The sequence below is a fragment of the Carassius carassius genome, chromosome 43, assembly GCF_963082965.1.
Source record: "Carassius carassius chromosome 43, fCarCar2.1, whole genome shotgun sequence".
Lineage (NCBI taxonomy): Eukaryota > Metazoa > Chordata > Actinopteri > Cypriniformes > Cyprinidae > Carassius > Carassius carassius.
In genome coordinates, this window is record NC_081797.1 from 14,725,254 (window position 1) to 14,739,503 (window position 14,250).

The window sequence follows — 14,250 nt, forward strand, 5'->3', positions numbered from 1 at the left end:
TATAGTTATCACCCCTGGTGTAAAATGGACGGATAATTATAACAATAACTGACACTTTGAATGTGCAAACTCTTTAAATTAAGATAATTTCTGATTGGGTGCCAATGTTTTATTGTTCATCAACTGGGACAAAACGTTTTTAAAGTACATTTACATTAGCATCATTTTAACTACATTTCATTAAGCTCCATTGTCTATAGTCAGCAGTTTAGCAAAGTATGAAGCGCTGAACAAAGAAGTCGTTTCAAGCTAAGCAGGTTTCTATCGGTCAGCAACGCAAATTTGAGTAACCCACTTGAACATGAGCGAAATCTTCTCCAGATCTCACAAAATCCTGTTAAATAACCAAATTTCACAGTGGTAAGTGTGACCAAACCTTAAGTAATCACAATGATAACGTTCCTCTATGTTGTCATCATTGTGGACTGTTTTCATAGTATTAGAATGATTAATAAAACTTTATAGTTATAGCTGTCATTGTCATCCTTGATGTGAACAGACCTTTATCGAGGAACCGTCACAGCAAGACTTTACAAATTGGCCCAACATGCCATAACTGGCCACAAAAAGGACCGTTCCAAGAAGATGGTCTGAATTTAAAACCAGACTGGTTTGTACCCAGTCGCTACTCTATTTGGGTGGCGTCTTTGGCTCAGTTCAAAACCCACAATGTTTTGTTAATGTTCTCCTGGTTGTCAAATACCGGCAGGAACAGAGAAGGGAGAGAGATGGAAGAAACATTCTGTTTGCATCAGTTATGATTTTCAATTGTGCAAAGCCGAAAGGAGAGACAGAAGATGGGTGGGTTTTTTTCTCACATGTGCTCACGTTTTCCGGGGAGGAGGACTATGACTCATTGGCTCCAGGCGTTGAATCTGTGTCTGGACTTCAACCAGAGATCCCACCCCCCAGAGAGATGCAGCGATTGTGAGTCCTTATTTGCTCTTCACCTTCACAGCCACCAACTTTCTCACAACACCGAGGCATGAGCGTGAAAATATCATTGGACGTAGACCACCTGACGTGTCATTCATGCTGTTTTAAAAGACCAAAGTGCGCTGAATAATGCGTGACGGAATATAGCCACTCAACCTCACCTGCTGAGGAGCTTTTAGAGAAGGTGCAACATTCTAAACACAGCAAGTGAACTACTTTGGAATGTTTTTCTGTCCTGCCCCCCTCACCATGGAAACTCCACTGGCTGTGCAAAAACAGCGTGAGCGTAAAGGCATCACGTGTGCAACCCAACACGAAACATAACACGGTGGCCTATCACGTTCAGTCTCATTCATTCATTCAACTTCGTTCACTTACGACCAGCTGTGCACATTGCAATCTGTCAGGGGCAGGTAAGGATAAGCCCCACAACGGGGCTCTGGGTAATACGGAGAGCGACAGTAGCAATGTGCACATTGAATCGCTCCTTAGACACATGTGTTGTTGGCTCGTGGTACATGCATAAGTTTCCACACTGGTCTGTTTACAGTTGCGAAACAATCAACAGACCTAAAAGTGGGCTAAAAGTCCTAAATGTCGGGTCCATAGGTCACAATCACAAAAACCTCAAAATCCAATAAATCAATATATTTCAAAATAAAAATTAAGGCAGGGGCAGGTATATATATAAAATTTGTAAGAATTTTGGGATGAAGTTGTAACATAGTTGTCACAATGCAAAGAGAAAAAGATATAGGAAATAAAATAATAATAATATTTTTATGACAAATTACTCTTCTGGGTTCTTTGCCGCCAGTTTTAGCGCAATTTTCTAAACACTGATATTCTAAAAGATTTGTAAACAAAACACTAATGTACTTGAGACATGTAAATTTATAAAAAAGTTATACTTTTCCAACGTACCTTGTGAGATCCTAACAGAAAGAGCACCAGCAGCATATCTGTTTTTGTAGTGACCCATTGTGTCTAATATTATTTCTGTTAGTGTCTATTTGTAGACAGTTAAAAATACGCCCTCTAACCTGTATGAAACCTTTGAAAACATTGTTAAAGCAGTTATATGTGTAAAGTATATGACCTTTTACTTCTTTTGGGGCGTGAGGGTGGCCCCTAGAAACAGGCGGGTCAGATCCTCCCAAACGCCTCTGTTATTAACACCAGACTGCAGATAATCAAACACCCTACATTTTCAAAGCGACCTAACCCTAACGAAAAATAGGGAGGTGCATCTATGGCGACATCCCATCCGATTTAATGAGGTATTATATATATATAAATAAAATAAAAAATAAGTTACTGAGAACACCACCCACCACCAAAAAAAAAGCGCTCGGAGTTGACATTCTGTCCGGCTTTTGGAATGAAAACGATCCGCGTGTCCACGTGTTTTGTCAATTTACATATCATTTTAATATGTAAGCTCTTCTCCCCTATCAGCCGAAGCTTGCTTCCAACGCAAACTCTATTTGTCAGATTCGGGTCTGAACGCACAAATCGGAAAGCTCGGCGTTGAAGCACCCGCCCTCTCAGACACGTTGCCTTGGGAGAAGTAACACGGGGCCACACAACTGCAGGTCTGCATCACTGAAACCACGTACACCTCTCTACAGAGCCTCGATCGGCGCTCCGCTTGTGTTTGGATATAGGCTACTGCTGAAACAAAGGACAGTGCGACCATTCGTCCCATCCGGCTTGAGGTAGGATCCACGTTTTTAAATAGCAGCAATCGCTTCTGATTTTGTGTTTTTGTGGAGTAAAATGACATAGACAAAGGAAAACCACTGCGTTTATTTAAAGCTTATAATGAGATGTTGGAAGATGCCGATGCGTGAGGCATCCCCCTATTGTAAAACAGAGGAAATAGTTTGATTTTAATCTAAATATCACTTTTAATACTCATTCATGAATTTATAATGGTAATGTATCCTATATGATAGCACGATTTGGTTTATATTGTGTTTTTGTAAATTGTTTTATTTTTGCTTTTTTTCGTATACGTTTCATCATGCGACTATCGTTTTAATATATACATTGTTATTTTATGTTTTAAAATGTCAAAATTGCGGTGGTCTTATCTGGGTAGGCTGTATTAAAGGTGTTAGTCATCACGAGGGCCCCACCCTCAGTTATCAGACAGGTAACGTTACATACGGCTTTTGGTTTATTTCATAGCCGTTTTAATATTAATATACGTGGTGCCCACAGCAACCGATATTACTGGTAGGCGTACAAGAAACACGTCTCGGTTACACGACTTCCTACATTTGTAACTTAGTTGCGCTAAATTTGTGAAATAATAGTCACGTGCCCGCTTTGTCTGCGTTTATACTGGTAGCTAAACGTAAACACGCGAGCTATCAATGATTTTCTTTGTTTTGTCAAATGACCGGTTAGCGCAAACTAATAAAGGGCCTTTTCATCCGCGTCCCCAGCTGTCGACAAAACTGTTAAAGTATCCGATGTAAGCAGTTTTTCGATATGAAAGAGGAGTTTGTTCGCTAAACGCGGCGTTTTGTTTGATTAAACTTTTGGCGAAACTGGTGTTGACGGGAAAAAGCTGGTCAGCAGTTACGTCCATTTGGAAAAGGCTGATCTTTTTGTCCGTTATAAAGCCAATTAGTCGCGTGCTTGAGGTAGAGCTATTACATAATGTGGCTTTATTGGCAGGACTGAACTCTGGCTCAGCAGTCCATTTGTTTGAAATGATACCGAGCAGCTGATGGGCGGATTAAATGCTCAAGTGAAGTGAATGTGCTTAGACAATCTGAAAATCTTTTGACACTATTGATGTATATAGTGTTACACACAGTTTATTTAGTATATTGTACATTCAGATATCGACAGTATCTCTATTTAGGCTAAGTTTAATGCAATGACAACCTCTTTTTGGGCTGTGTGCAGTGTCAATGAAGGAACTGATGAAGTTTTAAGTACATATACTGTATTATAAGTTGAGTTATGGTCATGTAAAAAAAAGGTGTAGCGTGTATTTAAATATGTTTTTGGAAAAACAATACCTTTGTAATAACATAGTGAATGTTATACTGTAAAAGGTAAATATTGCTTTTTAGTTGTTCAACGTAATATAATCAGGATTCAGTATTTGTATCAAATAAAAAACGGTTTTTAGTATTTAAAAATAATTTAGAACATGAATCAGGTTTTAGGTCACCTGACAATACAGTGTCAGTACAGTACAGTTTCCATTTTTTAATTTTCATTCAGTCATAAATGTGTACTTTTATGAACATGCATCATGTAAATGTCCTGTTGATTTATGAGAAGCCCCCCACCTTAAAATGATGAGTGGTCAGCACCCTTAGAGAATGCACAAAGCATTTGCTTCTATACAACTTGTGCTTTTAGCAAAGATTAATGGCTTGCCTCATTAAACATTATGTTGTAGACACTCCTTTTTATGTGTATTCCTCAAGGCCTGTCTATTATAAATGACCAAGAACTGAAGGAATTGATAATACAAGCTGAAAAAAAATGAATGGTAATGCTCAAGGCCGCAGATCTGGTCCCAGATGTGTGTTCCTGGACTATTTTCAAATCATCCTCTTTTAAAAGCAAGCCCACAAAATGTTAAAAATTTTACCCGTAACCAGCAAACATGCATTTAGGCACAAACTAGTAATGCATGAATTTTAGTCATATATTAATAAAAGGCCATAGAAGGAATGGCGCTATTAAAACGGCTTATTTCTGTGTCCTTTGTTCTGCGTTAAATGGTGGTCACCATGGCTGCAGCGTTCGGGTCTCATTGAATAAACAAACAGGGCTTTGAATGTGTGTGTGTGGTTTTTTTTTTTTTTTTTTCACCTGCTTCATCATGGTCTTCTTGTTCTGTAAGGCTACATTTTCAAGTGTTTTTCAATTAAGTGCAATCAGAACAAACAAATGCATGTGCTGCACAGGAAACCCATGTTCCAAACAGACAGCAGAACAAAATCTTATTTCAAACATCTCAGTTTTGAATAAATAAAGACAGTCTGTTGCAACCATATTATGCATGAACTAGGCAAATTTTTTACAAAAAACATGTATACTTGTAAACAAACATTACTCGGTTTAAGAACTTTAGTTCTGTTTAATGTACAGAATAATTGGTTTTGTTATTGACAAGTTTAGTCAGTTTTGTGAGTTCTCGCCACTGTTTGTGAAGCTCGCTACTGTCGTTTTTATGTCCATTGTTTGTCTGTGTGTGTATCAGGTGGTGTGTCTGTAAAATATGCTGGTCTGAGCATACGTGAATTCAGGGTTTGATTGAAGATGCCTGCTTACGTTGTCATTTTGGACCACTGCAAGACTTTGAATCTTGCAAATTGGTCCGAAAAAGACTTAAGTTTTTGCTTTTATATTAATGGCAAACGAACACAGTGGAAAAACAGAACATTCTTTCTTCATTAGGCAACTTCACGCCAGATCATGTTGTATTGTGTGATGGTGTTGTTTATTATTAACGTTTATAGAAATTTTGAGATTAAAGTATTCCCTTTTCCCTCACAGGTCAGTGATGGTCCGTGCTGGTTAGACCCTGCTTCTTAAGATGTCAGCTTCAGATTCGGACTATTCCATTGACTGGCTGGCCAGTGACGATGAGGACAACGATAGTGAGTTAGAACCAGATTGTACCAAAGCGCAAGGACAAACCACCTTGCCAAAATCCCCCTCCTCGGGGGTCATCCGGGGGAGCCAGACTTGCCAGTCACTCTCAAAAAGGAATGGAGATAAAGGGGAGGTAATGGACAAAGAGAACATGAGCTCTTGGGGAAGTTCTCCTTCCAGCTGCGATAGTTCCGACTACAGCGAAGACGGTGGCCATTGTCACCTGGGACAAGAGGCTCGGACCAATTACAGTCAGTGCCCTGAGAGCCCTGTAGGCAAAAAGAGGAAGGCGCTGAAGAGAACATGCAGCTCCATGGTCCTGGAGCAAAGGGAGAGGCAGCTCACACCTGAACAAATGGAGAAAGACCGGCTGTTCGCTTGCAAGGTGAGACGTGCCACTTTTTGAATCGTTGACATGCCAGAGAAGGGACATGGTATTCTTAAAGCAGCCTTATCTCCTACATGATCTATCTCCACTAGAGCAGAATAAATGTAAAAAAAATACTCGAAGCAAACCACTTCCAGGAAGACCCCTCCTCTGTGCGTTCTTCCTAGGTGAAATTTGAACGAGTCACACGAGGCCACTGGACGAAGAAACTCAATGTTTTCCTCTAGCATGTAGAATTACTCATTCCATTACATTTGCACAAATGTGTGAGAGAGTAGATGAGTCACCTTGTTTTGTACCACAGTGTCATTGTTCTTCTGGAAATAATGAGCCATACAAAGGAATGTCCTAACTTGATGTTTTTTTGTTTTGTTTATGGTAATTGACAAAGTGTACCATCAAGATCCTGAAATGAAAACTCTAAAAATGTTTGAGTGAATGCTAAATGTGAAAAGCTAAACAAGGAAATACTGAATGATGCTCTTTGTTTTGCAGTGCTTGGAGCTGCAGTGTTACATTCAACCCCTGTCCTCAATCCTTAATGGCCTCCGCTCAGGCAGATATAGAGAACGTGAGTAATCCTTTATGAATTTGTATTAGTCTTATGCATATCCAAAACCTTGCCTAGTTAGCCCAGTATACAAGGAGAACAGCCAAACTAGAGGCAGCAGGCCATGGTACAAGAACTGTGTCATGAGATTTGGGACCGAGATATGTGGCATGAATATACATGAAATGAGGCTCTCATATCAACCACAGTAATTTCCTGGTGGCACATGCTACCTCGCTTAGTCATAATAAAACGTGTATGGTTGAAAGTCGCATGCCTAAAGCAGTGCAAACCACATGCCTCCAAAAATACACAGGGACCTCGACTGAAATACCAAAGGCACTGTAGAGATAAGCTTTTTGGTTTGGATTGGCTGACTCCTTTGTTTCCCTGACTAGTGGGATAAAATATTCTAACATTTGACTCAGTATTTTATGTGGCTGTTGTAACTGTTAATAAAAAAATACTGTAAAATCTGCACTGTCACACTGTTTCCTAACCAGGTGACAAAGTGTGATTAAAAAGCTGTCCGTTTTTGTCCTAACTAGCCAAGTGAGACAGTTTTGTAGGTCACTTCATTTGCCATTTTACACAGCATTATCACACTCCTCATCCATATTAAACATCAAACCTAGACAAGCGGATACTAATTATAAAACTTAATTAAACATAGTTAAATAACATCTCCAAGTTCCCTCAAATGTAAAACCATGAAAGTAGTAGCCAACTAAAAAAACATGGTATTACTGTTTTTAGTGTTAACGTGCAAACAGAGAACCGCCCACGCAATATTCTGGTTGACTGACTGTTACATTGCACAGCGTTTTCACTTTCAATGTGGACAGAAAAATAACTTGTTCTTGAAATCTTGATGCTGATAGTGGCTGGTTGAAACACAAATTACTGTGAAACTGCAACAGATGGTATTAACAATATTAGGTACTTAAAATTTATATTGGCTAGAACCCCACATGAGCTAAAAAACAGGTTGTGTACAAAGCAGAGCTATTTATTGGGGCTTTGTCTGGGACCGCTGTCAATGCAAGGGCTATGGACGACATCGGACTTCCTGGCCACAGAGACAGCAAGTCTGTCCTCCCACATGCTTCACAAGAACCCATCTGCCTTGCAGACATAGCATGGCCTGTCAGAGAAAATAAGCTGGCATTGCTTGTAAAAAGAATTTAAGCTCTATGTTCTTCTTTTCAGGCCTCAGCACTTTTCAAGAGAGCGTGGCCGTGGACCGCATCCAGAGGATAATGGGGGTCCTGCATAATCCCTGCATGGGGTGAGTTTCCTGCTGTTTCTCTTCACCTCACTCATGGGCAGTTTGAGGGTGGGCTTTAGTCAGAACAGCACTCCATCACAGATCGATCGGATGGATGTTGTCCATTTACTTAATCTACTTCAATCCACTTTCACCTTCTTGTGAGGGAATCTTGTTTCAGTGCTTTGTTTACTCACATTAGTGGCAAGGTTGAATTCTCCCATAGCACTTGTGAATGACTTTTACGCCCTCGGGTCTGGCTCTGAAGCTATAAGTGAACGAGTCAAGGAAATGAGAAAACACATGTCCTCACAGCATGATGCAGCAAGGGGGGCTGCAGGGCCAGTGTGGACCTGTCACCACAAATTTAAAAGCGTCTCGACAAGAATAAAACTCAAACACAGGTCGTTAAAAATATCCCAGCTCTGTTGTGGGAGTAGCCTGTCATCCGATTGATTAGCCTTCCTCTGGCTAGACAGTGCAAAGACTATGATGTCAACTTTGGGAGGAGTCAGTGTTCTCTTGCATCAAATGACCTCATGATGGATCGGCCTGGGTTTAGGTGCGTCGTTTACTTTTCGTCTTAACTGCACCTGGCATGCAGCCCAGGTCTGCTCTCATTGTATTGTATTGTGCTACTTCACGAAGTCCAGTATTTACATGTGAGTGCAGAGTCTAGAACATCTAGTCTGTTGGTGTACTTTGGGCCGCATCCAGCAGTGTTGCAACCTGTGCCGCATGAAAACATGCCTGGCAGAAAATACGCCTGAAACAGGCCACTAAAAACCTAGATGATGGGGTTTTGGGTGGGGTCTTAATTCAGGCCATCTGATCGAGGCGCTGAGCCAAGTAGACAAAGAGCTCCGAGTGGGGGCGTTGCTACCTCCCCACCACCTGACCCCATCATCATTACATCGTGCATCTGGCAAATTCCTCAACCCAAAGACACATCAGAAGAGGGAATATAAAAGTAACTTTTATGACAGCAGAAGTTTATATTTAAAATACAGAGAATGGGGCCATAGCAGATTCTTTCTTCATGTGACTTGCACTAATCCCCACTAACCATCTGTCGGGGGCTGGTGTGAGTCAATGGGCACCATGTGCGTGCGTCTGCATCACTGCTCCTTAGCGCAACTATTTCTTTTCCCCGTGATGTGCCCCTTATGGCAGGCTTATGTCTATATTTAGAGGCGAGGGAAACGTTTGCTCTCCATGCCACGTGTGTGTACAAACATGTGAATCAACACCGGCACTGTTCTCATTTTTAAAAACACATTTGTGTGTCGGCGTGAATGTGTATACTTGATGCTGCGTACTTGTGGTTAAGTGTTCTTTCAACTTGTCTGACACAAAACAAGGTGATACAGAACAGTAGACTTTCACTTTCAGTCTCGTCAAGTCTCTAAATTGTTTTTATAGTACATCGGTGGGTTACCAGACTTAAATACTGTTCTTCCTGTACCATGCAGAGAGAGATATGTCAGCATCATCCTGAAAATGGAGGAAATGTTGAAGAACTGGTTCCCTCACATAAAACCTCAAAGAAGCGACCAAGCCAACACTGGAGTGCTGATGGAGGAGACGACCCTGTCTAAGAAACCCAAGGTAAGTCACTTGAAGAGCTGTCACAAACATGTGTAAGTTAAGACGACAGGCTGATAGAAAAGGAGACTGAAATACCCATTATACTTTAATCACCTGGACCAGAGAGGAAAAGGACAGACAAGAAGGGATTAAAATCTATTTTTATAGTTGGACAGGTATAAAATGCACATCTCATGTTCACTAAGAACAATGACAGAACAGAACAGGTAATTTTGGAAAGCTTTCACAGGACCGATAAAAATCATTCTTAGGCTGAGAACTTGTGACATGCATTCTAAATGAGATTTTTTTTTTTTAAATATTCTCTTTTAAACTTTCTTAAAATCATAGAAAACCGATTGCAAATATTTGCGTTGAAATCTTAAAAGTAATTCTCCCTCTTTCAATACTTGACAGTTGTCTCCAGCAACATCTCCCCTGCTCACCGGCTTTGCAAACCCTGCCACCACAAGTGCCCTTTCCATGGGTAACAAGACAATGAGAGTCAGTGACCTCACTCCCCCAGGGCCCTACTCTGCAACCAACCTAAAATGGCTCCACACATCACCCATCTGCTCCCCTTCAGCCGAACAGGCTCAGGGGACAGTTCGGAACTTTCTAACATCCCACAGTGACAGGGAAGCGACACAGGACAACTCTGTGTCTTCCAGCACGGACCGTCTATGTAAGACAGAGTCTGCTCCCAGTCGACCACCTCCAGCCAAGATTAACGCACCATGTCTTGAGAGACTTCTTAAATCCACAGAGAGTATCATCACCCACAAAGCTCCAGTGGGCTTGGGTGGCATGGCAGCTGGTGGATGGTCCTAGTCCTTTGAAAAGGTTCTGGGAGATCAGAGCATAGCTAGAGCGTGACTGCCCCCAGCTGGTCTGGAGTCACCAGACTCCACCGCAATCCCTGCCTCCATTCTAGCCTTGCGGAGAGGCACAGAACACAGCAGAGGGAGTTCAGCACAGCCCAGCAAAACAGTGACTTGTTCAGTTTCAAACTGAAATGTGTCGGAGTGTGATCTTTGTGTGTGTCTGATGTGTATGTCTGCATCTATTCCCTTACTGTTGGACTGCAGACTGAGTTGTAGCAATGTATGTGTGAGTGCGGTGGGGGGGGGGGGGGGTGTTTAAGAAGGTTTTGTGATCTTTGCTCACCTTTGTCCTTTACCTTTTGAGATGGTTTCCTCTTGAAACAAAGACAGAGGAGAAATCTCCTGTGGTGGCAGCATCCGATGAGGCAGAATATTGGTATCTGTGAAAAAGCTTATCTCTAGACAAAACAAAGCAACCTTTTTTTTCCAGCAAGGGAAGGGAAAAGAGGGAGGAATTTATTCTGGGAACACTTCAGATATTCCAGTGTGCTAGTGAAATCTATAGTAGATGTGGTTGAATGTGAATTTATTGCTTTAGTTTGCTCTTTAAATCCACTCTATAGAGTTGAGTTGATTTGATGTGACTGTTACTTCATAGGTTTAAGCTTCTAAAAAAGTTTTTTTTGGTACAACGGTTCTACCTCAATCTGACACCGCGTCTCCGGTAGTGTACGGATACAGTAAGTACACGCAAGTAGACTCAGAGTGAGGAAACTTCATAAAGCGCATCAATACAGTGGGCGAAACATGCCGAACTAACACGGGAGTCTCAAAAAAATCTCTGGAGGCTTGACTGGTGCCATTGTAGAGAATGTGAACTTAAAATTTTTTTTTTTTAATTATTATTTTTAAGCCTCCCAGTTCAAGGGCATAATAGTGCCTGTCAATTCGATGTCAAACTGTGCCTCTTCACTGGTTTTGAAGGGAGAGCGTGAACTATCCAGAATACCCGATGCCTCTGAAGGATGTACAAAAAGAAAATCAGGAACCTTCGAAACTCCTGCCATTTCAAGTAAATTATTTGAAACTCTTGCCAACTACTTCCTGTGGTCATGTGACACAATGACTTTTCAGTTTGCCACAGAGCTGGACAATACTTAAAGAGGGAAAAGGTATTAACTGTGTACATATTTAGAAAAGTTGTTAATTTACCCTTGCAAAGTGGCCTTTATAGTGTAATATTTTATACTTTCTGAAATAAATGTGGTTATATTTGTTTGCTGTATTCCATTTGTCTTGAAGAATTTTGTTTCAACTGATCACATACATAATAGTCGTATGTTAAGGGTTTTTTAATTGGACAATGCTAATATCCGGACAACCGGGTAGCTGAAATAAAGCAGAATGTAGAATATTTATAAAATATGTGGGTTTTTTAGATCGATTAATGGTTTCATTTTATATATATATATATATATATATATATATTATATTCCGTAAATGCCATTAAAAAAAAACTGAATGCTATGCAAGTCTGACATATTTCTCAAGAATTAATAATTTTACACCACATCTAATTTGGCAGCCCTTGTGTGCATTGTTTACAGTATGACTTTGATTTTGCACCAGGAGACAGTTGATCACAAACCTTTTTGTTTGCTACACTCAATGACATTCTGATATGAAGATGTCTATTCAAATATCAAAGCCACCAAAGGCTTCAAATCACTCTAAAAACAACCCTCCCAAAAAGGCTAATCTATGAAACATCTGAAATATAGCTTTTGTTAAATCACAACTTGACCTTAAAAACTGAATCTATTATCTGTCAGACAATATTAAATAATACAGGGTTGGTCTTGGGTGATTAACCACTCTGCAGTTTCTGGGAAGGAGAAGGTTGAACGGGGAATGGAGAAAAGCAGAATAAAACCCACTTCCTCTGGAGAATAGAAAAGCAAATATTTTTCTGGACAGCAAGTAATTCAGATGTCCTCCTTGATTCCCCTTCTTTCCATTTCCCTGCTTTGCAGAAAATCAAAGTCAGACACTTATACAATCAACCAGGCGCACTGAGCAATGGCACTCTCATTTCTCATTATAGGTACACTGGGAAGAGGGTTCATTTTGGTATTTCCAGTCCACTGAACATTTGTAAAGAGAAGTGCAAATGTTCTCTGAGCAGATTAACAAATTACACTTCTCTTTTACTAAGAAGACTGAGTGGAAGTTACCCAAATAGCAATGACCCTCACCATTTTGACTGCAAAGATGTGATTCATGTGCCAGATCACATGATTTCACATAATAATAATGTTTGAAGAAAAACAGTGCTACTAATACACAGGTAGGTAGAGTCTTATTATCTGGTCTGCAACAGTGTATGAGGACGACAGAAACTGTCTTGGGGATACAGCCGTACAACCACAAGAAGTCACTTCCTCTTGGCGAGAACTGTAACTGTGGGCTGCTGTGTCTGTGAATGCCAACTATTTTTGCCAACCTTAAGGCATTAATCTGATAACATACTATTACTTTATACTATTTATTATTAATACTATTACTACTACTTGTAGTGTTACTTGTTATAGAAACTAAGTGAGTGTGTTGCTTGTTCTTCAGAGACTTTCAAGGAGGTCAAATGTACAGTAAGTATAAACGTGTAATAGGGATATATGACACAGTGATAGTGACATCAATATTATAAATGTATATAATATTTAATAGGGTATGGTAATTTCCACCTATTTTTACATTTAATGATCTAGTGTTGGTAATCCAATGCTGTTTAATATCACTAATAATTTGATAACATTGTTAATCTTAATGAATATGAGTCTAATAACACCTAAATTTGTGTTTAAATTTATTTTTATTTTTAGATCTATTACAAAATTGTAATGTTATGTGATATTTACCAAAATAATTAATGGCTTGTCAGTATGAACCAGAATTCATCCCTAGTAGGTATTTTTTTAAGGGAGTAGCCTATTCTGAGTCACTATGTCCAAGTTAGAAAGAAAACAGATTTACCTCTGTTGTTTTTATAAGTACATGGAAAATCTAGTGGTATAATGTTTGTTTAGCATGGGGGGGGGGTTGTCTTTCATGGTTTTAAAATCATTTCCCAGGCCTTTGTTTTATCAATGAAGGCACCTCAGTGTGAATGGGCATGACTCTTTTGAGAATAAATATAGGCTGTACATGCTGAGTGTGGGAAGACTATTGCCGCGTTTCCACCGCAGGAACTTTACATTGTCTACTAAAATATTACTGTTATTGTATCATGAAATGTAATTTTAAAAGTATTTCAGGCGAGAATATAGTTGTTTAAAACTCAAATCTGTGGTTTATTTAAAAAGACAGCGACTATTTTTAAAATGTGTTTCGCCGATCCCGGAGACGGTGAGCTCCACGCGATCACCGGGAGCTCAGTGCTTATGTATCCGCAGAGAGCAGCCTCACCTCGGCTAGACCTTCTGATGTGTGCCTCTGGCTCTGATGTCTCTTTAGTGGTTAAACATAAAATATACATCCAAAATCAGCGTACTTTGTATTGAGAAACGTGCGCAGACCTACGTCACCAGTCTATTTGCCTAATCTTCCCGATACTTTACACCGCGGTGGAAACTCAGAAAGCAACAGGTCTGGGGGGAAAAAAGTTCCTGCATGGGAAAAAAAGTTCCTGGTACAAATGTTCTGGGTAATTTCGGTGGAAACGCGGCATATGTTCCACCAGGGTAAGATTAATTTAAAGGATTTTATCGAAACACTGAAATTAATTAAACTGGCATGCTTTCCCTGTTCTTGAGGATTTACCATTTGTACTCTGCCAATTTTGGTGTACTGTTATCAAATGCTAACTGACTAAGCTGAAGGTCTTGGCAATTAAAATGGATCAAAACTGTAAAAGGCCACTACTGTTTGACTGTTAGGCTCAGTGGTATCACACGGTGGTCACAAAATGTTGAGGCCAGATTAACAGTTGGAGGTGGGGAGGTCTGGTCCAGCCCAGATGGATTCAGTTTCTGTCATGTGAGGGATGTGGTCTCGTTCTCTTTTGCTG

At 40.2% G+C, this 14,250-nt stretch overlaps 1 protein-coding gene and 1 long non-coding RNA gene across 2 annotated transcripts in view; one reads left to right on the top strand and one right to left on the bottom strand.

Moving 5' to 3' along the window:
• The window catches only part of LOC132125205 (uncharacterized), a 42,602-nt gene extending 40,612 nt beyond the window's left edge, over positions 1-1,990 (bottom strand). Inside the window, exon 1 of the long non-coding RNA XR_009426867.1 lies at positions 1,861-1,990. This is a non-coding gene — a long non-coding RNA (uncharacterized LOC132125205). The remainder of the gene's footprint in view (positions 1-1,860) is intronic.
• A 490-nt stretch (positions 1,991-2,480) lies between these two features.
• On the top strand, positions 2,481-11,469 carry LOC132125515 (circadian-associated transcriptional repressor). Its single transcript, XM_059536961.1, has 6 exons — positions 2,481-2,654; positions 5,470-5,953; positions 6,452-6,527; positions 7,716-7,794; positions 9,246-9,381; positions 9,778-11,469. Exons 2-6 carry the CDS (start codon positions 5,510-5,512, stop codon positions 10,189-10,191), a joined length of 1,149 nt encoding a protein of 382 aa, XP_059392944.1. The 5' UTR covers positions 2,481-2,654; positions 5,470-5,509; the 3' UTR covers positions 10,192-11,469.
• The last annotated feature ends 2,781 nt before the right edge of the window (positions 11,470-14,250 follow it).